This window comes from Anas platyrhynchos, chromosome 8 (assembly GCF_047663525.1).
Source record: "Anas platyrhynchos isolate ZD024472 breed Pekin duck chromosome 8, IASCAAS_PekinDuck_T2T, whole genome shotgun sequence".
NCBI classification, from domain to species: Eukaryota; Metazoa; Chordata; class Aves; order Anseriformes; family Anatidae; genus Anas; species Anas platyrhynchos.
This window is the reverse complement of record NC_092594.1, coordinates 16,611,863-16,639,501: the sequence shown is the minus strand read 5'-3', so window position 1 is coordinate 16,639,501 and position 27,639 is coordinate 16,611,863. Positions and strand designations below refer to the sequence as shown.

General features: G+C 59.4%; 1 protein-coding gene across 8 annotated transcripts; it reads right to left on the bottom strand.

Moving 5' to 3' along the window:
* Window positions 1-235: 235 nt before the first annotated feature.
* Window positions 236-27,384, bottom strand: PDE4DIP (phosphodiesterase 4D interacting protein). 8 transcript variants are annotated; one of them, XM_072041694.1, is made up of 41 exons: window positions 27,101-27,384; window positions 26,441-26,517; window positions 25,827-25,950; window positions 25,596-25,750; window positions 24,908-24,995; window positions 19,775-19,894; window positions 18,187-18,306; window positions 17,854-17,946; window positions 17,528-17,743; window positions 16,907-17,065; window positions 16,452-16,565; window positions 16,098-16,235; window positions 15,656-15,835; window positions 15,193-15,387; window positions 14,244-14,387; window positions 13,154-13,229; window positions 12,527-12,609; window positions 12,232-12,348; window positions 11,550-11,687; window positions 11,181-11,293; window positions 10,399-10,526; window positions 7,102-7,193; window positions 6,868-7,013; window positions 6,466-6,781; window positions 6,219-6,390; window positions 5,994-6,110; window positions 5,435-5,909; window positions 4,994-5,229; window positions 4,722-4,773; window positions 4,288-4,505; window positions 3,910-4,128; window positions 3,200-3,421; window positions 2,943-3,074; window positions 2,700-2,819; window positions 2,422-2,599; window positions 2,227-2,351; window positions 1,980-2,069; window positions 1,287-1,867; window positions 1,080-1,218; window positions 939-985; window positions 236-775 (listed from the first exon to the last, which is right to left on the bottom strand). In XM_072041694.1, the coding sequence occupies exons 1-41, from the start codon at window positions 27,239-27,241 to the stop codon at window positions 743-745; spliced, it is 6,429 nt and encodes a 2,142-aa protein (XP_071897795.1). In that variant the 5' UTR covers window positions 27,242-27,384; the 3' UTR covers window positions 236-742. The 8 variants fall into 8 exon arrangements, with proteins under 8 accessions (XP_071897795.1, XP_071897792.1, XP_071897797.1 ...); XM_072041691.1 differs by lacking the exons at window positions 24,908-24,995; window positions 25,596-25,750; window positions 25,827-25,950; window positions 26,441-26,517; window positions 27,101-27,384 and adding an exon at window positions 22,942-24,478 and having other exon boundaries at window positions 1,287-1,424; window positions 1,624-1,867; XM_072041696.1 differs by lacking the exons at window positions 24,908-24,995; window positions 25,596-25,750; window positions 25,827-25,950; window positions 26,441-26,517; window positions 27,101-27,384 and adding an exon at window positions 22,942-24,477 and having other exon boundaries at window positions 1,287-1,424; window positions 1,710-1,867; window positions 6,219-6,387.
* Window positions 27,385-27,639: the final 255 nt, after the last annotated feature.

Sequence of the window (27,639 nt, the reverse complement as noted above, 5' to 3'; positions counted from 1 at the left end):
TTGGAGCAGCAGAGCCTCGCGTGGCACCCTGCCGCAGCATCGCTCACGGGTGCTGGGCTGCTGGCTGTGGGGCAGCCCCTGGGTGGAAGGGAACATCCTACAGGGCACAGAGCTGCCCTGAAGGGGCTCCAGGAGGGGTCAGAGCTGTCGCCCTGGGCACAGCCACCGCCTACAGCCGCTGCAGCCTGGGGGGCTTGGGGAGGAGGGCAGAGCTGCAGGGACAGGCATGCCAGAATCACCAGGACCCACAGGAAAGCTTTATTGGGGACTCTGAAGCCGCTGGACAGAACACGACATTTCTTACATCTTCCTCCCGCGCCGGGGCCCCGGCACACCCGGGGAGCCCCTGGGACGCAGCTCCGATATCCGTACCTGGACCTGTCTCTATATACAAACAGCCACGAGCAGGGGCAGCGTGCAGCAGGGGTACGGGTGGGACCGAGTCCCAGGGCCAGAGGTGCTCGGCTCGGAGGGCCGTGACACCCCATGGGTGGGAGGGAGCACACGCAGAAGCGTGGGGCAGGCAAAGCCCAAGCCAGCAGCTGCTGCTGCGACGCCAAGCGAAGGCAAACGGAGGGAAAGCAACGCCTGGCGCTGCCCCAAACCCACTGTGCAGTGCCTGGTTTTGGGGCAGCGCCGGGCACCTCCCAGCCCTGTCTGCTCCAGCCCTTGGAGGCGGCACGGCTCGGTGGCTGGCGGGCCGTGGGGTGGCCGGGGACATCGCTCCCACCCCGCCTGGGGCTCACGCGACGGGCAGGGCCTGCTGGGCCTTCACCTGGTGAGGGAACACACGTGGTGAGTGCTCAGCTGGCCAGCAGGGTAATGGGGCTCTTGTGGGACAGGGACGCAGAGGGTGCAGACAGCCAAGAGTCCCACATCCACGCCCGTCCCCAGGGCGAGGGCACCCCGCTTTGTCCTGGCGGCCAGGGCAGACTTACCTCCAGGTTGGTCCTGGCCTTGCGCAGCACGCCGTGAGTCCTGGTCACTGCCAGGGAGAAGGGGACAGGGTCAGTGAGGTCCCCATGCCACAGAGCGGCCCCATAAAGCAGGAACGGGGCCAGCTTGGCCGTGCCACCTACGCTGGCTGACGATGAACTGCTCCATGCTGTCCTTGAGCCGGGCCATGCTGCGGAGCCGCTCGGCCGTGCTCTGCAGGGCATCGTCCTTCTCACGGAGCTGGGCACGCAGCGCCGCGATCTCACCCTGCAAAGCCTGCTCCTGGGACGAGATGAGGGCCGTGAGCGGCGCGCGCCCAGCCCCATCCGAGCGCCCAGCACGGTGCTCACCTTGCCCTGGTGCTGGGCAGGGCTGACGGGCAGCACGGTGCTCCAGAAGGTGGTGAGGAGAGAGGCACACTCCTCCAGCACGCGGTGCAGGGTGCTGGCACTGCCCCAAAGCTGTCCTGCGCCCGCATACCCCGGGACCTGTGGGAAAAGGGTGCAGGAGTGGCTGCTGCTGGGGCACCCCCATCCTGCTGCACCCAGCGAGCTGCCGTCCCCAGCCCAACACAGCAGGGAACAGCCCCTGGGGTTGGATCCCCTCCAATATGCTTCAAGCACACTCGTGCCTGCTACAGGGACCCCATGCTGCAAAGATCCTGCCCTAAATGCCCCGCAGTGCCACCTTGCCTGGCTGCCAGCAGCCCGATTTATCCATGGCGCAGACAGAGCCTCCCTCCTCGCTCCAGCCCCATCCTGCCCACGCTTTACCTCCTTTCCCGGGCGCATCACACACGTCAGCTCATGGGCCAGAGCCTTTCCCTCCAGGATGCGCTGCTCCAGGGAGCGGTAGGTGTCCAGGCGGCCCACAACGTGAGCCCCCGTCGGTCCCTCGCTCCTCCTCACCGCTGGGTCTGCCCCGAGCGTCTCTGGGGAGAGCAGAGCGGGGTGAGGACCCCGCAGTCCTCCTCGGGGCTTGGCTTTGCCCTCTCTCCTCAGCAAGGGTGCCACGGGTTTCTCGGTCTCAGCAGCGGTACCTACCATCCACCTGCACTGATGTCTTAGAGGGTGGCGGGGAGAAAGCTGCTGAGCTGGTGCCAACATCCCGCACCGGAGGGGATGGGAAGCAGCCTGGAACAAGAAGCAACAGACTGGGGCTCCCTGCCCGGGGCTGCTGGGGGCCTTCCCTCCCTCCTTGCTGCCAGCGGGGCCACCGTGACCCTCCTGCTGCCGTGACAGGGCTGGGACAGGCACCCCAAGCTGGGTGAGCTGTGCACGGGCCCTGTACCTGCACGGGGCTCGGCAGCGGGCCCAGGAAGGCTCTGGTAGACGTGCAGCTCCGTGCGCAGGGCCTGCAGGAGCAGGCGGTGCTCATCACCCTGCTGCTGCAGGAGCGTCACCGTGTGCTGCAGCCTGCAGAAAGGTGCCACGTGGGTCTGGAGCCACCCGCACGCCGCCCAGCCCCGCCGGCCCCAAACCTTACCTGTTGTTGTCCTCCTGCAGAGCCAGCCGCTCGTCCCGCAGCTGCCGGATGCTCTCCTGGTGCTTGCTGAGCTCCTCCGCCAGCCTGCGCTGCTCCCCGCGCCTCTGGCCCAGCTCTGCTTCAGCCTCCCGCACCCGGGAGCAGGCGGCCAGGAGCGCCTCCTGCACCCGTGCCAGCTCTGGGGACACGGAGCACACGGGGACGTCACCAACACCCCACTCAGCGAGCGGGGTGACCCCACAGGGACTCAGACCCCGAGGGGTTTGTCCCGGCCCTACCTCGGGAGAGGCGGTCGCACTGCAGCCTCAGGCTCTGGTTGTCCTCGCGCAGCGCCCGGTTCTCCCCGCTCAGCTGCAGCCCCAGCTCCGGCCCCTGGGCGAACACATCGCCGGGCAAACCTGCAACGGGGGACGGGTGCTGAGCCCCTCTCCGCAGCACCACGCCACGCAGGGGCCGAGGGCTTTTCCCCGTGCAATGGGGGCGTGCAAAGCCTGCCACCAGTCCCCCAGCTGGCCCCGCACCGCTGGCCTTGCCGGTAGAGGCCAGGCGGCGCTCCAGCTGCTCCCGGAGCCGGTCGTTGGTGCAGATGGACTCCTCCAGGCGCTGGCGCAGGCTGCGGATCTCCAGCAAGTGCTCCTCCAGCAGGTCTGCCCCTGACACAGCCAGGGAGACGTCTCAGGGCAGGGATGGCCGCGCCGCCTGCCCCGTGCCAACCCCACAGCCCTCCTGGGGCTGCGTCTCCTCCCTTTTCCACCCGGGATGCCCCCAAGGAGCGTACCTGTTAGCTTCTGGCTGGATGGGTACCCTGAAGGCAGCGCCCCGTTAAGTGGCAGGCCAGGAGCGGGCACATCCCAGGGGACACGGGTGTCGCTGGCTCCGGGCGCCTTGGCCAGGCTCTGCAGGGCGCCGTGCTGGCAGAGCTGTGCTGCGGGTTTGCCGCCCTCTCCGAAGGGTCCCAGCGAGGCTGTGGGCTTGGCTGTTGGCACGGGGAGAGTCACACCTGCACACACACGGGGCAAAAGGGTGAGGAGGAGGAGAGCAGTGAGGAAGAACAGGTAACAAACCCTCTTGCCACAGCCTTCTTGCCATGCTCAGCCATGCAGCCCGCTGTCCCCGTCCCCTGCCCCACTGCCTGTGTCCTACTCTGCTCAAACCCGTTCACCCCAAAGAGCAGAGGTTCTCCCGGCATGCACTGATTACATGAATTGAGTTGTGGGGTCTCAGCTCTGCCCCTACACAACACCTAACCACACCAACCCTCCCCCGTGGTGCCCAGGCACCCACACCACTTGCCAGTGCTGCCTCAGGCTGTGCCCATCCCACCCACCCCACCCCTCGTGCAGGAGAGCCACGTCCCTGTCATCCCTTAACCAAAATATTGGGATCTGGCCTCAAAGCAGTGGCCCCAGGGAGCAGGAGAAGGACCAGGGCAGGGCAGAGGGGGTCGGGGGGGGTGGGCATGCAGCACGCAGGGCAGGCAGCACCAACCCTGTGCAGGAGGCAGGCGCTCCCTTTCTCCCAGCTGCCTCCGGAGCACCTGCAGCTCCTGCTGCGCCTCGGCCAGGGAGCAGGCGGGGGCCCCGCAGCAGCCCAGCAGCGCGGGGGCTGCGGGCGGGGGGAGCCCCGTGGGCAGGAACGGGGACAGCCCCGGGGTCAGTGCAGGCAGGGGGGCACTAACGGGTTTGGACAAGGAGTCAAAGTGAAGACCTAGAGACAGGAGAGAGAGGGAAAGAGGTGTTAACGCAGCTCTGGCTCAGTTTTTGGGGGTCCTGTCCTCCCCGAGGTGCTGAGCCACACGGGTGTCCACCGCAGCAAGGATCTGGGTGCTGCACGTCCCCAGCCCGTGGTCGTGGCCCCCCGTGGTACCTGTGAGCCGGGCGGGCTCCTCGTGGCACTGGCTGCACTCGCTGGCTGCGTCCCCGTCGGAGCAGGGCTCCAGCGCGTCGGACACGAAGGAGGCGCTGGTGGCAGAGCGGGACGACTCGGAGGGCGGGCGGCTGCTGCCCGGGGACTCGCAGCGCTCCTGCAGCTTCGCCTCCAGGCTCTCGATCACCTTCTCCTTCTCCTGGAGCTCCCGGCTGAGCCTGTGGGGACGGGGCATCGCTGGGGCTGTGCTCGCTCCAGCATGACACCCCGACTTCCCACCCGTGCTGCGTGGGGTGCCAAACCCACAGAGGGAGCAGAGGCAGCCCCAGGATGCCCACCCGGAGCACCCTGGAACCCCTGAGAGCAGTGACAGAGCAGCCCAGGGTGCTCCTGCAGAGCAGCAGGTCCCCCCAGAGCTCCCTAGCAGCAGGTACCTCAGTGCCAGGAGCTCGTGGCTGGTTTTATCCTCCCCATCCTGTCGATCTCCTGAAAAAAAACAAGCCAGGTATGAGCCGGTCAGCGTCCCCATACCCCAGGCTGCCTGTACCCTAAACAGAAACCACACAGGACATTCCAGCTTGGAGCAGATGACCGATATAGCACAGGGTGTCCAAACAGTCCCAGCCCTTCACAGCACCCATTAAAGCATCCCTTTCCACCCCAGCACGCCCCATTACACCCCAGCACCCACCCCAAAGGCACTTACTGGTGCCCAGCTTGTCGCTGAGCCTCTCGGCCAGCTGCCTGCCCTGTGCCAGCTGCTCCCGGAAGCCCTGGCCCAGGTAGTAATCGATGTCAGTCCCACGGAGGAGCTCCTCGAAGGACCTCAGGGCGTCACGCAGGTGCTGGGCCAGGCTGCGGCTCACCCCGCGGCCCTCCCGCAGCGTCTGCCGCAGGTGGGAGAGCTCCCGGGCCTGAGCTTGGATCAGTGAGTTGTATTTCCTGGGGGGGATTGGAAAACAGGGGGGGTCACGGGGCTGCCTGACACCCCTCTGGGTAGTCTGGCATGGACAGGATGCCGTGGGGATGTCCCAGAGAGCCTGACCCTGGTAGAGCACACAACAAGAAGCCACCACCTTGGACAACCCCTGGCAACCCACAAAAACCCCACAGACCCCTTTCTAGCCCCAATCTCCCCCATCCATACCCTGGCCACGAAGCAGATTGCAGCTCCTTGGGAAAACCCCCTCCGGCCTTGGTCGCGGGCAGCTGCGCCTCGAGGAGAGCGACGCGCTGCACCAGCTGCTCCAGGTCGTGCTGTGCCCACGGGGCAGGCGGGCAGAGGGTGCCACGGCCGTCCGACTGCCAGCCCTCGTCCTCATCGGTCAGGCTGTGGGACGGCGAGGCCAAAGCAGCGGGGCCCGGCGGGGGCCGCTCGGTGCCCGAGGTGTAGCCGCTGGTGATGGAGACGGAGCGGGCCCGGCGCTGCAGGCTCTGGATCACCTTGTTGGCGTTCAGCAGCTGCGCCTTGAGGTCCTTGATGTGCTGGCACAGGGCTGCCACGTCGGGAGGGGACGTGGCTTTCAGGGCAGCCTTGCCCGCCCTGGGCACCCCCAGGCGGCACGGGGACCCCAGCTCCTCGCCCAGGCTGGGCTCGCTGAACACATCCGGCTCCTCGCACTCTGCAGGGGGGACAGGGCACGGTGTCACTTTTCCATGCCATATGGGCGAGGTGTGGGGTCCCCAGAGCCCCCGACTCTCCTTACCAGGACTGGTGGTCTCATCCCGGTCCACTTCGGTCTCGCTTCGCCCGCAGGTCTCGTAGCCCAGGTCCTGGAAGTCCACCTGCACTTGCTTGCTGAGCTGCTGGGCGTGGGGTTCACCTGCCGGGCACCCCGTCAGCTCAGGGTGCCCCCATCCGGGCTGGATGCAAGCACAGGGCATGCCAGGTTCGGCACAGACCCCCCCATCCCTCCCGCCCCACAACTCACGGAGCAGGACGTGGTACTTCTCCAGCTGCTCAGCCTGCGCCCGCACCGTGGCCTCCGAGGCGGCCAGCTTGTCCTGCAGCTCCTGGCACTGCTTCTGCCCCTGCGCCACCTGAGAGCACAGCTCCGCGCCCAGCCCTGGCCAGCCCCCACCTGGGGCTGTGCCTTCCTCCTGCTGGAAAGGGAAATGGGGCTGTGAGCTCCCCCAGACCTCCATCCCTGTCCCCATCCCAGTCCCTGCAGCACTCACGTGGCTCCCGTCCCCTCCGCCAGGGGCACTGGGGCAGGGTCTCTTGGGCGCATCATCCCGGCACCGTGCCTCCAGCGCAGGGCGCTTGGTGGGCACAGCTCCCCTCTCCGCTGCGAGCCCCTGGCTGTCCCCGCTGCCACCAGCCTGGCGGTCCCCAAGGGCACCACGACCCTTGTGCTGCATCCTGCGGGGCTCAGGTGACACGGAGCCCCCCAGCCCAGCCTCCTCCTGCTCCCCACTCTCCAGCAGCGACGTGGCTTCGCCCATCCGCTCCTTCAGCTCCGCGTTCTCCAGGCACAGGCTCAGCATCGCCTTCCTGGCAGCACACGGCGCCATGAGGGGTGTGAGGATCCCCTTGGGGCCACCGCCACCCGCCCGCTCCCACACCGGGGGGGCTCTTGCCTGATGTGGGAGATGGAGGAGAAGCCGGCTTCCTCCAGCTGCGCCTTCAGCTCCCGCAGCTCCTCTTCCGCCCGCAGCCCTGGCATCGCACTCCTCGGCGGTGCCTTCTCGGTGCCCCTGCTCTCCTTGGTTATCCGGGGGCTGTTCTAGAAGGACAGAGGCAGAGGGTGACGGGGCACAGCGCGACGCCCGGCCCCACAGCCCCTCTTCCCGGTGCTGCACACCCCAACTTACGTGCTGGGTCGCGGCGCTGCGAGCCACCTCCTCCTCGATGCCGCTGGCGAAGTCGGTGCTGGCATCACCCGCGTCTGTCCCTACGGCCTGACCTAGGAGACAGCACAGCGGGGTGCTCAGAGCGGTGACAACGTGGCACTGGCTCTGTCCCCACCTCTCCGGCGAGGCCACCGGGGCAGGTGCCTGGCACTGGGGTGCTCCCGTGGGGACCGAGGTGTCCCTTCCCTCCCTGGAGCCTGCTGTCCCCTGGCTGCGTGCTGCCCCATCTGCACCCGTGGCACCTCAAGCTCATGGCACTGCCCCTCGTGCCGCGGTGACATCCCAAGCCGTGGCCACCACCTCCTGGTGCAGGAAACCTCCCTGGTGCTGCTCCCACCCCACAGGGCTGCAGGTGCCCACCCCACACAATTCCCTGCCCCGAGAGCTAAAAGGAAGCTCGTGCCCTGTAGCACATGGGGTGGGCAGGGGGCTGTGGCCCACCCTGCCCCATAGATCCAAGCAGGCACACGCTTTTCTGCTCCGCTCCTGGCCCCAAATGAAGGCTCACCCCGTTCTCTGGGCAGCTCAGCCCCTTGCACCTTCCTCCCCCCCAGCCGCAGGTCCCAGCCTGCTCCTCTCAGGTTCAGGTGCCCTGGGCTGGGACGGTTCGGGTCAGGGGCTTCTCTCCCCACGGAGAGCAGAGCCTGGGCAGGTCCCAGAGCCACATTTTGTGGCACCCCTCAAGCCCTGCGGGAGCTGCAGCTGCTCAGCCCGAGGGCAGAGCCAGCACAATCGGGGCTGGGGCTGAGCAGGGAAAGGCAGGGGAGATGCCAAACCTGAAGGTGCCGTGCCCTGGGGGCGAGGCCGGGCACCCAAAATGCGTAGAGGCAGCTGGAAGGGGCAGCAGCGCCCCAGCGAAGCAGCAGCACTCGTGGGTGGCACTCAGCACAGCCAAAGCACAGCCCTGGGACCCCCCCGGGACACAAAGCTGGCAGGTGACACGCCACCCAGCTCCGTGGGGAGCTGTGAAGGAAAAAGGGACGCAGCACAAAGGCTGCAGGATGTGCTGGAGCAGGGGAGGAGCACCTGCACAGGGCTGAGGAGCGAGCTTTGGGGACGCTGGAGAATCACCTCTCCGCCAGCACCCGGCCCCCTGCTCCTCACCATCACCCACAGCTTCAGGACTGAGGCACAAAAAGGAGTTAAAAAAAAATAATAATAAAAAAAGGGAAGATGAGGAGGCTGGTGCTGGAGCTCACTGAGTGCTTGAACCCTCTGCAGCAGCAGCCAGGGTGTAAATTGAAGGAGACGGGCTGCTCAGTGCTGGGGTACTGCCAGGAAAATGGATGAGATGCAAGCTGAGCGCTGCTCGTCTCAGACTCCTGTGTTTCTCGTGCCTAGCTTGAAGGGAATTAGCTGCATGGCTTGAAAAGTGCACGTATCCCCCAGGTGCAGAACAGCCCCTGGGTGCATTGGCTGTGCTGGAAACAACCAGGCACTTCGGAACAGGGGAGGAGAAATAAGGGCTCCAGAGAAATTAAGAGAGAAAGGAAAGAGCTCCACAAAAAGCTCTGAGACAGCACAGTTTGAGAGGGTGGCCTCAGGCGCAGGATACTCAGGCTCACCTTTCTGTGGGGAAAAAGAGGACACAGCCAGGGATATCAGGGATGAAACAAAGCCCTGAAGAACAGAGCAGAAAGTTTGGGACACTCTGAGGGCACTTAGTATCAGGGATGGTAGCAGAGGGCAGGGACAGAGCTGAGCAAAAGGCAAGAGAGGGGAGCTGCCAGAGCACCCGCAGAGCACCAGCCAGGGCCGGGCAGCCTGCACGGGGCCCTGGGCTCCCCAGAGACAGGCATCAGAGCCAGGATGGAGGAGGGAAGGGGGGAAGATAAGGACGGGGACACAAAAGGCTCCTACAGAGGGAGATGCAGAAGGAAGAAGAGAAGATGGCGCTACACAGAGAAGTGAGAGGAAGGGAATGAGATGAAACACGAGAGGAAAGGCTAACCAAGGATGAGAGAGCTGCCCAGCAGCACCAGCTGTCCCACACGAGGGCTGCTGGACTCGTCTCGCAGGGAAGGGAGCGCCGTGCTGCCTCCTGGCCCTGCCCCAGCCTGGGAAGGGAAGGTCTCAGCAGGGCTGTAAGGCACGGGGGGTACACGATGTGTCAGGTGGTCACAAGGAGACGTGCAGCAGAGCAGGCAGGGCCCGATGGCACAGCCCAGCAGGATGGAGCTCTTCTGCTCCACCTGCTCCGGGTTCAGCTTCCCCAGCAAGCAGAAACAGCGATGCCCAGAGAGGTACTAAATCTGCTCTTGACACCTTGGGAGGTGACTGAGCACGAGACTGGATCCATTCCCCTCTGCGCTTGGGGAGTCACATCCTTAGGAAAGCTGCTGCTATTGCTTTGCAGTTCTTACATCAGCACCAACCCTCGCAGGGGAGGTGAAAGATGTCCTAGAAAAGCTACGGGCACGTGGAACCTGTGTGTGAGACATGCACGGGGACGTACGGGAGCAGACCAGCCCAGACTCTGGGCTCAGGCACCCCGAACCATCTGTCCAAAAACAAAAACCAGAAGGAAGATCTCCTGCAAGGGCACTTGCAAGCCGGGGTGAGACAACTCACAGTCAGTAAGCAAACAAACAAGAAAATATCAGTAAAATCATCAGTGGTGGATTAGGATTTGGTCTGAGCACAAAACAAATCTTTGGTCCTACACTCAAAGGCTTGCAAAAGAGCTCCAGGCAAGTGCCACTGTGTCTTGCAGCCATTCCCAACTGCTCTGGTTCCCACTGCTCCACAGACACCTTCTCCTTTTGTACCAGCAGCCATCGACCCAAGCTGGGGATGTCACTGGGTAGAAAAACAGGGAGGGAGGTACAAAAATTCACACACATGCACTTGGGAGATGATCGAGAACATCTGGTGTTTCCTTCGGAGAAAGGGAATCTTTATTTGGCCCACGGGGGAGGAGGACGGGGAAATAGAAGGAAATCAACTAAAATGGAATGATTCGAATGTGCAAATACATCAGTGGCCACCGGGGTGAGTCGGACAGGAACATACACGAGACACGGGTGGATTGCACTGATCGCCGTTTCCAAAGCAGCTCAAAAAAAAAAAAAAAAAAAAAAAGGAGACAACGAGCCCTGCCCCAGGTCTAGCGTACCGTTCCTAAAGTCCCAAAGCAACCCTCCCAGAGTCAGTGAGACAGGCTGGCTCGGTTAGTGAACCGTTTCCGTGGCAGGCGGGCGAGCGCCAGTGCTCAGAAGGCATGCTGGGGTAGGACTCTCACACGCTCCTGTTCCCCACCTCCTATGGCGCCCTGCGTCTCCAGCCTGCTCAAACGCTCCAAGCTTCTTCCAAGAGCTTCTTCCAGCTGGCCCCGCAGCTCCTGGACCCCCTCCAGCTCCACCTGCAGAGTGCGGTCTCTCGCAGCGCTAAGCGGCCAAGGGAAGAGGGTTAGACAGGCTGCAGCACGCGCACAAATCGGCCCCTCCGTCTGGGGATTCCTCTTACTCTGGGCACAGGCCCTGCACGCTCCCACAGGCGGCTTGGACACCTCCTGCCTCACCTCTCGGCCTCCCCGCAGCACAGCCATCCCCAAAAAAGGCTCCAGGCTGCAGCAGGGGGCTCCTAGGCACAGCTGTTCTTTGGTACTTACCCAAGCACTCCACTTACGTGCTGCTCTTGCTGGCAGGTAGCTCAAATATCCCCGAGGCTGCAGGCCCATGAAGGGCAGGGGATTAGTGTGGAGGACAAAGAATGCAGGCCCCACACCACTGTGGGATGACCGCCTGGATAAAGATCTGTCTGGGCGCTTCTCGACCCAACAGTTGGTGGGAACTGGGCAGGGAAAGCAGCCTCGGAAAGGTGGCTAAAGTGGGGTGAGACACAGAGCAAAGCAGGCAACAGGGATGGAAATCCCAGGGCCTGAACATGGCAACGTGGGGAGGTTGGGTAGCATTTAAATGCATCTTTAGAGGAAGGCAGCCTAAAATCTGGTCTCTCAACAATCAGTGCCTTGGGGGTTGCCCCACAGACCACCCCCACGTGCCCCAGCAGCCAAGCAGAGCCGTGGCAGCCTCGCTTACCTGTCTGGGTGCGTGTGGAACTTCACCAGGCTGCTGTAGAGCTGCCTCTCTGCCTGGAGAGCCTCGTTCAGCCGATTCCTTTCAGCCACCAGCCCTTCCAGCATCAGTAACAACTGCTCGGAGAGGAGAGAGGAGATGCAACGCTCAGACAAATCCACGGAGGCACCTTGCTGCCCCAGAGGAACGGGGGCTCCTCCTTCCTGATGCACCAACATCTCACATCAAAGGGATCAAAGTAAGCAGCATCACCCCCCACAAAAGACAAGAACAAACCCCCCTCGGCATGTCCTGAGGCTGAGAAGCAGCCCTGTAACTGAGCATCAGCAAAAAATACCAACACACACAGGCTTGCCCCGTAGGGCACGGTACCTGCTGCTTTCTGCTTCCAGTAGCCTCTTGTCCTCGCGACTCTGCTACAGCCACTTTCTCCCGCAGCACCAGCACTTCTTGTGTCAGCCTTTCCACGGCTGGAATTTCTTCAGGATCCACCAGCTGCATCTGCAGATCCTGAAAACCAAGAGCAGGAGGGATCAGGGGGGACAGGATCAATAACAAGGACAGCTGGAACTTTCTAACCCTCCCTGGAACACATTACCCAAAGTTTCCAGTGCTAGTGAAGACCCAGGTCTAAGAAATGCCAGTGCACCCAGTGTGAATTAAACACAGACAACTGCCTGGGGCAAGAATTGAGAAGGGACACAGCACATTCTGTCTGAAGTGCTCTTGAAGAAGAGTTTTTGGTGCACAAGGAGCAAAAAGCTAAATAACAGCCCTCTTGGGATTTGGGGTCCTTGCCTTCTGGTCCAAGAAGGAGGGATGCAGGCAAACCAGAAGCAATCCCATCCCCGAACAGATACCCACGTTGCTCTGAAGAGACCCCTTGCTTTAGCAGAGGTACCCAGACACAGCTACCACAGCAAGCCTGCAGCTTGGTTCCTGATATCTTACCGTTCAGTGAACAGAGTGACATTGAGGGACAGATGTGGGGAAAGAAGGGATTCCTCTGCAGCCTTTGCAGAAGGAGCTGGCCCAGCAGGGCACGTTATCTCACCTTGATGAGGTCCTCTTTGATCTGGATGGTCCTGGTCAGGGACTCCATGTCAGAGGCCTGCACCTGCAGTTCTTCCTCCTGCGTGGCCACAACAGACTGCAGAGCAGCAAGCTCCCGCTAAGGACAGAAGAGGAGGCTGTGAAAACCTTCAAAAAGCCAAAACCCCAAAGCAAGCTGCTGCCCCATCTCTCACTGGGGGCACCCTCATGGTGGAGGGGGTCAAAATCTCCACGGAAAGGCACCCAGGGGTCCCCATAGGCAAGGGAAACCAACACAGGCTTAAACCCCAGCTCACCCTGCTTTCCCTTTCCTTCTTTGCCATTAGCTCCAGCTCTTCTTTGGCGTTAACAAGATCCTTCTCCAGTTCTGCTGGTGATGCTGTGAGTGCAAAGACAGCCAGATTACTGCAGGGTCACCCTGTGCCAGCTGCTCCCACTGACCACAGGTAAGACAGAATCCTTCTCTTTGGTCAGACAGCTCCACGATGCTCATGCTTCCCACCACGCTGCCTCTTACCAAACACTCTTCTTCCCTTCCCGACTCTTAAACAGCAGCCCAGGACAACAGCGACAGCCCAGGCCTGCTGCCTCCACCCCGGCCAAGTCCAGGTGTCCTGACCCCAAGGCAAAACCCAAACCAGCTGCACCTTTCTCATCCCTGCCTGAACCACAAAGTCAAACCCCTTTCCCTGGATGGCTCTTGAATTGAAGCATCTCACCTCAAACCCAACACCAGCCTCTTTTTTATACTCCCACCCCCAAGATATTCCTGAACCACCACCCAAAGGGGAGGCACAGCTTTATTTCAGAACACCCACTTGCTCCAAACTCTCTACTCTCTGACAGTTTCACGTAACCACGCTTCCCTGCACAGCAAAAATCCCTGGTCATGTTGTAAGACTTTTAGAGAAGCTTTCACCCACCTCCCTCTGTCAGGCAGCTGTCCCCCTGTGGGGGTCCGGCAGGGGCTGTAGCTCCACAAGCTCTCTGCAGCATTTCCTGAAAACACAAAAACCACCAGGTTTACATCTTTACAGGGAACCCAGCACCTGCAGCTTCCCCAGGACTCTCAGACTGCAGCAAAGCTGCTTCGTTGATGCCTCTGAAACGTGACAAAGCAATGAAGAGACAGTGGGGACAAGAGAGTTGCACCCAATCTGTAAGCTGGATGGTTGGGCAACAGGAATTTGGCCTTGTGTGTTTGTTTTTGTTTGTTTGTTTTCCCTAAGAGGTTGCTGGCAGTGAGCTTCTTTACGGTAAGGATTAAACAGGTTTCACTCAGCTGCAGCAAGCGTCTTTCAACTGGACTCTACGTAGACCTTTGTCTTCATCCAAGGACGCGGCCCAGAGGGACTATGCAGGAAGGAAAACACAGAGCTTGGCCCAAACACACATCTCTGGAGGCCTCCAGGGCTCACTTTCATCCTGGGAATAGAAGTGAGCCACCTGTTGAAGGTTTTTAAGCAGCTGCAAACATGTCAGTTCACCATTAAACCATTAACAGCTGCTCTAGCTGGAGCATGGCATATGTGGCCTTAGAGCTGTGCTCAGCCTCCGAGGGGTTTTTAGCAAAGCTGCTTTAAAAATACCAACTCCAATTGTGGAAGAGACAGCAAACACCCAGCAGGCTCTGCCAAGAATTAGTGGCATCTAAAATTAGCTCCCTTGTCCCCTCCAGAATGTGACAATGTCAGGGAGGGGATTACAATGCAGCAGCATGGCCCAGCCCAAGGAAGGACGGGGTCAGTGCTGGAAGGTCAGAGGGTGCATTTCTTTCATCCTCACAAGTGCCCCAAGGACCACACGCTGCCTGATCCAAACAGAAGGAGGCACTGAGTGACAGAGGCCGGTGAATCAACATCAGAGCATCCAGGCAACATTTCTACTCCTCAGTTTCTTCTCATCCTCCTCCAGGAAGCTTCTTCCCTAATCCCACTTTCAGCACTACCATTCTGTGGCACACCTCTCTGGAGCCACAGGCAAAAAAAAACAAAAAACACAGCACACTCTTACCTGCAGGGGCTGTTTGTCCTGCTTCAGCAGACTGGTACCAGCAGACTGGGTCCTGAGGGGCTCCTTTCCCAGCAGGTGCTGGCGCAGGAGTTGTAACTCGCAGCTCCTTTCAGCCAAGGCATGGGCCATCTTCTCGGTAGCTGTCTGAGAAGGGAAAAAAGGGAAAGGAAGGGCTGTGACCAGGAGCTGCATCCCCATCCTTCACCTTTCTTAGAGACTAAATTAAAACATCGCAATATTTATCTGTTGTTCGGTAACAGAAGGGCTCTGCAAACAGCCCGGGAGCTACTGCTGCTGCCCACTCGCAGTGACTCCACTGCAGCCCCCTCACCTCTGCTCGCCAGGTGGCTGCAGCAGGGCTCAGCCTCGCAGAGGGACAAGTCCCTCGGTTTCCCTCACCCCATTCAGAAGGAAAAAGAGGCAAAGGAGAGACAAAGAGATAGAGCTTTGCCTTTCAGCCCCCTTTTTAGGGAAGGAAACTCGATGTAAAGTATTGCAGTTAACACCGAATCATATCCAGTGTGCAGGAGGAGGAGTAAATAGCATTTCAAGAGCTGCAGCTCCTACGTGCCCAGGATCATGCAATAGTTTGGCTCAACTTTAAGTTAAAAGGCAACGAGCAGAGCCTCCTCAGCCTTCAGAGCTGCACAAGAAATATCTTTCCTCCTGGTCTGGTAACACCTACGTGAAGCAGCCCCTCCACACACACGACAGCACCCGGGCCTGCCCTGCCCGCTTACTGAGGGACCTGGCAGCCGAACGCTGCTCCAGGAGCTCCCCTCTCACAACTGCTCCCACGTGGGCTGTTGGGATTGATCTAACAACACTTTGGTGGCTCTCAAATACTCAGCAGCTCCAGCCAGGCAACGCCAACAGCAGCCAGAGAGCAGTTTCTGTTTGCTGAACACAAAGCAAAGCCACCCACACCACAGCGCTGTGCAAAACTCACTCTGCTCCACTGCTCCTTGGTGCTCATGGCCTGCAGCAGCTCCCGGATCTCGGCATCGTGCTCCATCGCCTGGCGGTTCCTGTCGCTGAGGAGGTCCTGCAGCATTTTTTCCTTGCGCTGGAGACGCACGCACAGCTCCTCGGCCACCTCGCTCTGCCCTGGGCCCAGCTTGCAGAGCAGAGTTGCTGTGAGCTCCTGAACAACAGGAAAGAGAAGGAGAGATGGAGAGACATCGCCACCAACAAGCTGCGACCTGTTTTGGGGAAGAAAAGCTCTTCAGCTTGGATGAGACAATGTCTAAGCAAGGACAGGGATTTAGCAGTGCTGAAAGCAGCCCGCTGCCAAGGCATGGGCACAGGTTGAGGTGCTCTCCTGAGGCAGGCAGCCAGGAGGCCGTGGCCTGGGACCGTTCTCTCTGCAGACAAACCAGCTGAAGGCTTGGAAGACGAAGCCAAGGCCTCACCTCCACTTCCTTGTTCCTGTCGTGCAGGCACGTCTGCAGCTGCTGGATGATCCCCTCCTGCTCCTTCTGCCTGCTGCACGACTTGGCCTCCATCTCCTCCTTGAGCCAGCGGAGGTTTTGGCAGGTTGCTGACACCTGCTCCAGTTCCAGGGTTTTGGCTTTCAAGAGGCTCTCCAGGCTCTGAGGAGAGAGAACAGAAGCAGCTCAAGCAGGGACAGGGACTTTATCCCAAATAAAACCACACACATCCTCTCCAGGCACCACACTCACCTCTACACCCAGCCCAGAAACACGAGTGACCCAGAAACTTGCCCAGCACACGGGGACAGAGGAAGCCAAGCCCCAGCACCCTCTCTCCCCAGCCACAGTCAGAGCATTCACCCAAGGATTGATTTTGCTCCACACCACAGCCAAACTGGACCCAACAGGCACAAGCACTCACGTGGATGGTGGCCTCGTTGCTGGACAGGACGCTGCGCAGCCTCTCCAGGTCACCTCCACGCTCTCTTATTGAGAGACGGAGCTGTTGCAGCTCTTGCTCCTTCTTCTCCAGGGCAGAGAACTTCTCGTCTACTGCTCGCTAGGGTGAGAAGAGGGAAAAATGAAGAGGGAAATGCTCAGGATGGGGGAGAAGGGCTCTGCAGGGCCCCTTTCTGTGTGGGGCACCTCAGCTCTGCCTTTCAGAGGGCTCCTCTGGAAGGCTGGGCCAAGAAGAGCACGCAGAATACATGGTTGGCCTGGGCTCAGCTCAATGACTGAGCCACAGAGAAGCCGGGGAGATGTCACCTGTGCTCACCTCCAGAGCAGCATCCCTGTCACTGACTCGCTGCTGCAGCTTCTCCAGCATGGTATCCATGGCTGCAGGGCTCCTGCCCAAGCTTTGCTGGCACTGCAGAAGTTCCCTCGATTCCTAAAGAAGTGTTACACACACACTACTACAACTGGCAGTCCAGGAAAAACAAAAACACAGCAGCACAGAAAACTCTGTGCTAATTACTAGACCCTATGTTGATGGGTGTAAGAATTTTAACATCTGTCTGTGCCTGTCAGGGCTCACCAGGCTTTTATGTGAGCTGCGACCTTTGGACACCCATGCCTCCTTCCTCACCTTAGAAATGTAGAAGTATCTCGTTAGTTTTCTTTGAGGCATGTAAGAAAACCACAGACTGATTTTGCATCTCTAAATACCAAGGGAGAGAGGAGCAGGGGCCCTGGCTGATCGTGCTCAGTTGAGGTCTTCCTGCATCTCACCTGCAGCAGCTGTTCCTTGCGAGCCAGGTGCTGACTCAAACACTGAATTCTCTGCTCCTGCGCCTGCAGCTCGCGGCGCTTCTCCCACTGCACGGCCTGGATCTGCTGAGCCTTGTCCTGCAGCTCCGCCTGCAGCTGCTGCACCACAGCACGCAGCTCCTGCGAGAGAAAAACATTCAGCCCTCAACAGACCGGCGAAGAGCAGACCAACCTGAAGGAGCTGAGAGCAACAAGGGCCGTGGGAGCAGCCTGAAACGCCCTGCAATGCTTTCACATCTCAAAATCCTCTTCCACAGCAATACAGTCGGTTTTATTTCTCTTCCCAGGAAATCCATCTAAATGCCGTGCTCTTGCCACAGGCAGAGCTTACAGGCAATCACAGCTAAGCTGCAGCAGCAGAGATTAGCTTTGTAACACTGCAAGAGGAGATGGATGCTTGCACAAGCGCCTTTGTTGATTCCAACTCCTCAGACAGGAGGCTGGAGAATTCCCCCTGACATATTTGAGATAGGGACCAGGCTGGTGCGGGCAGAAGCGATGAATGGGAGCAAAGTACTGCCTACACCAATGCTTCTTAACTCCTGCAACCCCAAAGAGTTCCAGGCTGAGTGCTTGTCATACCTGGTTGTGTTTCCAGGTTGCCTCTTTCTGCTGCTCTTCCTCGTGCACCGTGGTCTCCAGGAGCTGGGCTGCCCTCCTGGCTTCAGCCAGCTGATGCTCTTTCTGGCGCTGAGCTCTCTTCAGTTTCTGCACCTCCAGCTGGGTGCAGAAAAGCGTGTTCTGAAGGTCCAGCAGTGCCGCCTGCTGCTCCTGAGACGAGGGTGGGGTCTCTGACATCTGTCGAGAGGAAAACAGGGAAACTTGGGATTCACTTCATAAGAGGGATTTAAAACTCAGGATCCCTGCAGAACCAAACCAGATGTGTTTCGGGCTTTCCCAGCACGTACCTGCAACTGTCCCAGCTGGCTTCTGTGCAGCATGTCCCGCAGCTTGGCCATGGTCTCATTCTGCCCTTCGATGACATGGTACAGCTCTTCTGTCTGCGAGACAAGGGTGGGAAGCCCAGTCACCGGTTAGCTAAGCACAAACCCTCCCAATTCCAAGCCTCCAGCACAGTTATGACACAGCAGCGCCACACAACAGTAAGACCTCCGCAAGAAATGATTTCATGAGCTCCAGGATGCACAGCAATGGCTTACGCATTTCTTTCCAGTGGCTGCTTACAGGGTTAGCACACTTCTCTTTCAGTGAGCGCCACCCCGCCCGTCCAATCCTATTACCTCACTCTCCTTGCTCTTCAGGGCCTCGTTCAGACTCTGAATCGTCCGGTCTTGTCTCTGCGATGTTTCTTGGGCAGATTTTAACTCAACATTCAGTTCATTCAGCTTTTCCTGGAACAACTGCACACGAAAAAGATGTTGTTTTGCCTATCCTGCCTAATTAATGCTATATATAAACACCCTCGCTCAAGTCCCTACAGCCCAGGCATTCACCAGGTCAAAATAAACGAGCCACCCTCCAGAGCCTGTAAATACAGTTTGAGCTGGGTGGAGACCAGTGAATAAACAACCTCCGCTGTTCCTGCACAAGACTCTCTCAGTGCCTCTACTCCCTCTAATGCAGCCTGCATGTGCAGGGTGGAGGCTTCGTGCTCGGGTTCACAGATTGGGCTGCCTCCCACATAACGTGGGACAGCATTGCCCAGCACCCTTCCTAATTCCTAATTCCCTTAAGAAGGAAGAGCTGCTTTAGCACAAATATTTCCCTACTGGGGAATGTTGTTGTCTGAACAACAACAACAAACCACAGCACCACACGAGGAGAAGCTGTACATTCCAAAAACTGTGCCTTTTTTTATCTGGGGTCCCCCAGAACATTGCAGCTGCACCTTTCCCACCTTGCAGCCCCTTCTCTTCCTGCCTCCTTCCATCACCCAGGCACTGCTGCAGCAACTGCGGTTGGAGTGATGCCACGTTTGATCAGATCAGTGGCTTATCCAGCCTCCTGGCTTCAGCACAAAGGAACCTAAAGCGTGCCAGGACACCAACAGCACGGCTGCAGAGCAAAGGGGAACTTCTCACTAATCTGTCTCTGATTTCCAACCTGAGAAACTTCTGCCCGAGACATTTTTACCTAACGAGAGCGACGTTATCGCTAACAGTTTCAGGACAGTGCTCTGCTTTCACCACGATGAATAGGAGCAACGTAATTTGTGTATTTAAGCAACTGCTTGTTGGTATTGTTAGTCTTAAGATGATAAACATCTTCCCTGGAACTGAATCAAGCCTCGGTTTCTTAAAAAGCTGCTGCTGCCATATGATCTCCTCTTATTATTCATTAGTTTACACACTCGTGATGTTATCTCTTCTTTAGAGACACTCCCCTAAAACCTTTAAACACTTCAGCTGCATTAACTACACCTTTTATTTCTCTGTCAACCTCTGTGGGCCAGGCAGCTCCAACAGCTTACAATGTCCCCACATTATAAATAAACATCCTATTCCAATGGTTTTGTTGTTTGTTTTTTTAATTTGTTTTTGTTTCTTTTCTCCCATTTAATCCGTTTTCCCAGAGGATATAATTTACCTGAGAGTTCAAGAGCATAAGAAGGAACATCTTATCCCTTGCAACATGCTAAATTTCATTTGTCTCAAGACAACTTGGCTTTTCTAGGAAACTCATTAGGGCCTTTAAAGCTAAATGAAAGCAGCACCCCCCTCCGTGCTGATCTCCCTTAATGTTTGCAAAAAGAAAAAGCAGGCAGCTGTCTAAGAAGGCAGGTGCCCTTCTCTTCTGCTCAGCCCATGCAAATCCAAGAGCCAGGGGATAATTCTGTGCCTAGTGAGCCTGCTGTACACACAGAAATACCTGGTTGGTAGCTTCCAGTTGCTGGATTTTGCCCTGCAGCTCTGTGGCACACAGATCGGACGCATGCTCCTCAGCTGCAGGGTCACCTGGAGATGGCTGCTGACGTTCATCTTGCAGATTCTGGAAAAAAAAAAAAAAAAAATAGAGAAATGGCTCAAGTCCTGCAGCGGCTTCTGTTCTGTTTGCCAGCCCTCACAGACCTCGCAGCGTGGGCTTAAACATGCCCTTCTGGGCCTGTGTGCCTCCAGAGGAGAGTGCTGCCTGCATCTCCCCTCTCCTGGGTGGCAGGTTGGCTCCTGGCTGCTCCTCGCCTGACCTGCCAGCAGCTCCCCGCTGCCCCGAGGCTCTGCTCCTGCTCTGCCTCTCTTCACTCCCTTACCACGAGCCCAGCGCGTGTCTGGCTCCAACCACCGTCTGCAGGCTGACGACAGATCTGCTCCTCACACCCAAACCGCATCCCTGAAACCTCCCTGGCTCCTGTGTGCCCTGCTAGCAGCTGCAGACAAACAGAGCCAGCACCGAGACAGTCCCCTTCAGCTCCACGAGCCGTAGCCAGCTTGGTGCCACAGCTGAGACCTCGTGTACCCAATACTGGGAACGGGAACGGCCTGCTGGCTGAGCACACACTAATCCCCTGTCAGCCCTTCTTACTGTTTTTCTGTCTCCTGCCCAGCAAGCTGGTAACTGTTTATGGCAGCATCCAAACGGAGCCACCCCTGGGCTCATCGAGTGCTCCTGAACACCAGCAGCTCCTCTTTATCCTCCTGTTTTGTTAAGACTTCAGTGAAACCTTAACCAGCCACGGCAAATAATCCTGCCTTTGCTCAACCAGAAGGCTTCAGACAGGGAGAGCTGCTAGAATCTCCCCCATAGTAAGTATTTTGGAAGAAGGCTGATGAAAAGAAAACACAGAGAGGCAGGAGGGGAAAATAAAAGCCACCACCACCAACCTTTCCTCTCCATTTGCACATTCCAAGGAAAAATAAACCACACAACCTGCAAACAGCTAAAAGCAGGGAGGGGAAAGGCAAAGCAAGCTCCAGAGTCCAAAGTCCCAAAGCCCAAGCTGCCTCCTCCCTCGTGCCTCAGCACAGCCATCTCTCACCACGCAGAGTGTGGCTCCCCATTTTTTTTTCACCCTACATCAGCATTTTAACTGAAAATCTCTCTCCTCAGTGCCCTCTCCTCAACACAGTTCCAGCAATGTCAGCACACGCTAAGTGAAACAGAACACTTCTTCAGAAAATAATGATAATAACAACAAGCACTGCATTGTCAAGGCCAGCCAAGCTCACATCTGCACCAAACAGTGGGCAAAAGAGGGGCTGTCAGCAGGGCAGTGCCTCCCTTGGTGCTGTGCTGGCGGCCGAGGCAGCTGTAAGAGTGCATCTGACAGAGGCTGGGTTTGGTGGCGTCTTCCTGGAGCTGTGGTGGTGAAAGGGAAGATCTGCTGGCTCAGGAAGATGGTATCGAAGAGATTGCCTGCCCCAAACACCAGATTGCTCTTGGTCATCATAAATTACGGCAGACAGTTTAAAGGAGACTGCAGCTTCCAAAAAATGATAAGGGAACTGTGGTCCTTATACGTTCCCTTCACATTATCAGAAACACATTTATGCGTGTGAATCATTGGGCTGCAGTACCTGACTTTGAGATTTCTCTTTTTAAGAATGTTGTCTGTAGAAAGAAACACATGAGAATCATTTTGTTAACCAGCAGCATCCAGCTTCCCCTTTATGCTGTTAAAACCCTCCAAACAATTAAGAGCTTTGCCCTTAAGGCAGGCCCCACTCAGCAGCTGCTGCTGCCATGGCAAAAAACGGGCAGTGAAACACACAGCAGGATGAATCCCTGGCAGGGACGGTTGGGTGGCAGAGGCTGGAGGCTAGAAAAGCTCCTCCAGAGCAGCTCCAAGGCCAGGACAGCAAAGCATGATGCAGAGGGAGGCTGCGAGCACACCACGCTGACTGTGCCACATTTTGGTACAAGAAAGCCCATTTTTCTGCTCCGAATCCATCCCTAGCAGTGAAAAGGAGCAGCAAGCCCCACAGCACATAGGAGCAGCAGTTACACCCTGCCTTTTGTCTTCCTTCACCAGCTAGAAGCGCGATGCTTTTGCGCACCGGAGGAAAATCTGATTTTAAGCACTCTGCGCTCCACCCTAGCAATTTTCTGCTGGGTTTCCCAGGGAAATGCCTGAGCAGATGGGCCAGCAAGCAGCACTGGCCGAATGGGGAGCGTAATTCAGCACAGTGACAGTTGCCATAGAAATAAACAAGCCCGTTTCTAATCCCTGAGGCTACCTAGAGAATTAGGCGGCACTAAGGCCGCTAATGTGGATGCAATTAGCCTGACATGGCTGTTCCTGAATTGAAGCTGACTGAGGCCTTCTATTCATGAAGGAAAGCGGCAACGGGAGTTACAAGTTCAGCTTTTTGACTGCATGCTAATGAAGATTTCATTAAAGCCAGCAAAACAGGGGCAATCCAGAGCCACGTGAGGACTACCAGCCAGGCAGGTACCGGCAGCGAGATGCCCTGCGAAGGCGGGGGCGTTTGTTGCCTCTCCGCAACAGCTGCTGTTAATTGATGAATCCTTTCAAAGGCTCGGAAAATAAACCAATTATGGAGAACACCAACCCTGCAGCCACCTGCGAGGAAAACACCTTCTCCTCAGGGCACGTGCCGCAGATCTGCACGCTAGGCGGGCTGGAAGCCTGATCTGCAGAGGCAGGCGTTGCTGACACTGTGCCACTACCAGGGGACAAAGAAAACACGCGCCCAGCAGATTAACGTTTTCCCTTCAGTCCTGGGTAAAAAAAAATCAACTAAAAGAGAAAGGTGAAGTGAAAATGAGGATTTTCTCAGCAGAGAGTGAGAAAGCACAAGGAGACCTTAGATCCAGCCAGCACGCTGCAGTCGCAGGGGGAGCCGAGGGAGGAAGGGAGGGCAGGCTGATTTCCCAGAACACAAAGAGGAAACAGATGACAGGAGAATGACAGGGGAGAAACGGAGCACACCTAAAAAGGACCGAGCTGCCTATTCTTAGCCCCTGGTTCAGCTACACGTGGCTATCTGCGTTATCTCAGCACAGAAGAATGCCGAATGGCCTCGAGAGGCGAGCTGCAGGGACGCCGCTCAGTCGGACGGCGGCACCATGACCTCTACCTGTACCCGCAGCGGCATATAATCCTCACAGAGGTCGTCCCACAGCTCCTGCAGCTCAGAAAGCTCCAAGGGAAGCCCCAAAGAAGCCCTGGACAGGGATTTTCTTTCTGCAGTCAGGAACCCAGAACCGGCATAGGCTAAGCCACCAGCAGCACTTCCATCTGCCAAGTCCCGGCTGAGCTTGGGAGGGGGCAGGCTGGACCTGACGGGAACAGGCAGCCTGCTGCCCCGCGGGCTCTGGACGGGCTTGTAGTCTAACCCCTTGATCAAGCTGAGGGCCAGCTCCAGCCTGTTCCCGCCCAGCGACGAGCTGGGGGTCACGCGGTCCTCTGCCAGGTCCTCACATCTGCCGTTCCCCTTCACCCCCTTATCCACATCTTCGTCCTTCTGCTGCAGCGGGCCGGCCTCCACTGTTGTGTCCAGGGACTCCACGGAGGACGCGGGCGTGCCCTCCTCCATGCTCTCCCCATCCACCGGCCCTCTGGCGCCAGCAGACTCCGTCGTGTCGCACACGGAGGACTCCTCGTTGCCCATGCTGGCCGACCAGCGGCCGGACAGCCCACAGGAGATGCTTTTGGCCACCTTCCGTGGCACTTTGCAGATGGCTTCGTAGTCGGCATCAGCCACGCGCAGCGCCGCGCAGCCACGGCAGCGCCGCGGGCGGTTGCTCGCTCCCTCTGAAGCGTGGCAGCTGTGGGGCTCCAGGCCGTGCTCGTCTTGCTCCGTCCAGTACTCGTACCCAGAATAAGCAAAGTCCTCCTGCAGGAGGGCGGCATACCGCACGTCGGGCAGGTTAGAGAGGTCCACAGTCCCATCCCCGGCTCTGTCATCTGCGCCGGAGTCGTCGTTGTTCCTGCGATACATGCTGGCGATGCAGAACTTGAGGCGGTCCTTCTCCAGCAGCAGCTTCTGCAGGCGCTCGATGGAGAGGGCTTCGATACGGGCGATGACCGTGTCGAACCTGTAGATGCGGTCCAGCATGAAGGCACACTTGCTGCAAGCGAACTCGGCTTTGCCGTCCCGGCACAGCTCCCTGCCCAGCACGTGGGACAGCAGCACCTGCAGGTTGAGCTTGGCCGCCGTGTGGAAGATCCATCGCCGCTGGTTGCCGCACAGCTCCCGGGCACAAATCCGGCACGTTTCCTTCATCCTCCCTCCTGACTGGCACCACGCCTGCTGCTGGGGGTTCTCCAGGACCTTCCCTGGGCCTCTCCGGCTCCCTCAGTGCATCCCCGGGGCTCCGCTCCCTCACCCCGAGCCCACCAGCACCTCGCAGCCGCCCTCGTCAGGGAGGGGGCCACACGCTGGGCCTCCTGGCACCACAGCGCTCTTCTGCCCTACGCCATCCCCTCCACCTCAGCCCAAGGCTCTCCCCTCTCCTCACAGACCCCCTAATCGCACAGACCCCCACTTCTCCTCACAGAACCCCGTATTTCCTCACAGACCCCAGTTTCCCCTCACAGACCCCCCATATTTCCTTAGACCTCCAGTTTCTCCTCACAGACCCCCTGTATCTCTTCACAAACACCCAGTTTCCCCTCACAGACCCCTATCTCCTCACAAATGCCCCCTATCTCCTCACAGACCCCCGGTTTCTCCTCAAAGACCCCCCGTATCCCCTCACGGACCCCCAGTTTCTCCTCACAGACCCCCAGTTTCCCCTCACAAACACCCCGTATCCCCACACAGCCCCCTATCTCCTCACAAACCCCCCGTATCTCCTCGCAGTGCCGTGCCCCTGCCCCGCTCCTCCTCCCCCGCCGCCACCCCCGATTCTGCTGCCACGGCGGCGCCCGGCTTCTGGCTCACATTTCAAGATGGCGGCGGCCGGGCGGTGCCGCGCCCGCGCCTCGCCCGCGGGGGCTGCCGGGAGTTGTAGTCCGCCCGGCCCGGCCCGATGTCGGCGACAGAGACCGGGCGATATCGCGACAGCGAGCATGGCACCGCCACCACCAACAGTGCCCACCTGCTCCTCCAGGCCACGAGTCTGGTCTGGCAGTGTCCCCGCGAGCTGGTGGCTGGCGGCTGGGTCCCCGCTGGGCTCCTCAGGGCTCCTGTGAGGGGCGGCAGGGTGCTCAGCGCCATCCCTGAGGTGCTCGGTGCCACCCCTGAGGTGCTCAGCGCCATCCCTGGGTGCTCAATGTCACCCTGAGGTGCTCGGTGCCATCCTCAGGGTGTTCGGTGCCACCCCTGAGGTGCTCAATGTCACCCCCCAGGTGCTCAGTGCCACCCCCGGGATGCTCAGTGTCATCCTCAGGGTGCTCAGCGCCATCCCTGAGGTGCTCAGTGCCATCCTCAGGGTGCTCAGTGCCACCACTGAAGTGCTCAGTGCCACCCCGGGGTGTTCAGTGCCATCCTCAGGGTGCTCAGCGCCATCCTTGAGGTGCTCAGTGCCACCCCTGGGTGCTCATTACTACCCCCGAGGTGTTCAATGCCATCCCTTTGGTGCTCAGTGCCACCCCTGAGGTGCTCATTACCACCCCTGAGATGTTCAATGCCATCCCTTGGGTGCTCAGCGCCATCCCCGAGGTGCTCAGCACCATCCCTGAGGTTACTCAGCACCCTACGGGGATGCTCAGGACCCTAGTGGGATGCTCAGCACCCTGCGGGGTTTGTGAGGGGCCGCAGGACCCGAGGTCGGACGTGGCACCCACCTCCGTGCCGCGTCATGGTGGCCGTCGCCGCTCCCGCTGTCCCCCTGCGCCCTCGCAGCCTCCTTCAGCCTGGCCGCCAGCTCCTGGCACCGCTGTGCCTCAGCCTTGGCCAGCGCGGTGGCCTGCTCCGCCTCGCTCCTGGCCAGCCTGGCCTCCTGCACAGCACCCGGTGAGCCCCGGGGAGCGGCACCGGCCCCCAGCACCGGCCCTGCCGCGGCCCCCGGTGCTCACCTCCTGCAGGAGCTGGATCTTGTTCTCCAGCAGCTCGTAGACGTGCTCCGACTCCCGCTGCCGCTCCTCATAGTGCTGCCGGAGCGCGGCCTCGCTGCGGTTCGACTGGCTCTCCGCGGCCACCCTGCCAGGCACGGCACGGCATGGTATGGCACAGCGTTATATGGCATGGCATGGTATGGCACAGCGTTATATGGCACGGCACGGCATGGTATGGCACAGGGTTATATGGCATGGCATGGTATGGCACAGCGTTACATGGCACGGCATGGCATGCTATGGCACAGCGTTACAGGCACGGCATGGTATGGCACAGCACAACATGGTATGGCACAGCATTATATGGCAAGGCACAGCATAGTATGGTATGGCACAGCGTTATATGGCATGGCACAGCATTACATGGCATGGCACAGCACAGTACGGCACGGCACAGCATGGCACGGCACGGCATAGTTTGGCACACCATGACAGGACGCAGCACCCTTAGCAGGGACCCAGCAGGGCTCCTGACGTCCCCCAGCCGACAGGTGCTGCCCTTTATTTTTGGCTGGCACTGGGGCCGTAAGCGGAGCCGCGCTGGCCGCCCCCCTGTTCTCGTCCCCGCGCCTCACCAGGTTTTGTCCAGTGCCTGCTGCTTCTCCCGCAGCTCCCGCTTCAGGCTCTCCACCTCCACCTTCAGCTCGATGTTCTGTGGGGTTGGAGCGACGCAGGGTGACCCCGTGCACACCCACCCCACGGTGCTGGGGAAGCACCCCCAAGCCCCACACAGCTCCCTGTGCCCATCGAAGGCAGAGTAGGGGCACAGCCCCTGCCCCACAGCAGGTTTTTGGGTGCTCTTGGCCCCTCTGCTGCACGGGGGACGCTCGGTAGCACTGGGGGCTCCATATGGCCGAGCCCCCCCACCCAGGACAGCTGGAAAAGCAGCCGGGTTATTTATAAAATCAGCTCTCCACCAGCATGTGCTGGGGGCACTGGGATTTCTACCACCAGCGGGGCAGATCCTGCCCTCCCCGTCCTTCTCCCTGCTCTGGTCATAGGCAGCGAGAGGCAAACTCCCCCCAGCCCTGCTGCTGTGCCCGGTGCCCTCCCGCTGTCCCTGTCCCGTGCTGACGGCTGCGTGTCCCTATCCCCATCTCCTCCCCATCAACCCTCTCCTGGCAAAGGAACAGCACTGGGGGGAAATCCAGGACACAGCAGCACCCCGTCCCCATCCCCATCCCCATCCCCGTCCCCGTCCCCGTCCCCAACCCCGTCCCCATGGGCGCGCTCACCCGCCGGTAGACATCGTCCCGGCTGCCCTCGCCCTTCTGCTGCACGCGCTCCTCCAGGAAGTAGATGCGGAGTTTGAGGCTGAAATTCTCCTTTTTGAGGTCGTTGAGGTGCTGGGACAGCGTGCGGTACCCGTTAGCCATGGCCGGCGCTCCATGGGGGGCACATCCCGGCACCCCTCACATGGCGGCGCCGGGGCCACGGCCGCTCCCTGCCCGCCCGCAGCTCGGTGACGGGTGCCCCCGCCACGGCCCCTTTCCTTTTTTTTCCTCCTCCCGGTGCTATTTGAGGAACCCGGCGGGGACAGACAAGTGGTGAAACCCGAGCCCCGGGCGGCCCCCGGCCATCAGCCAGGAGGGCGGCGAGGGGGAGCGCGGCGCCCCACGGGGACAGGGACGGCACCGGGGGGGTCCCCGTCCCCTCCTGCTCATGCTGGGGCTGACACACGCATCCTACACGCACACCCAGGACCCCAGAGGTGGTCACCTTCTCGAAATCCCGCAGGGTCTGCGTCTGGGCGAGGGGACCCTCCTCTAGGTCC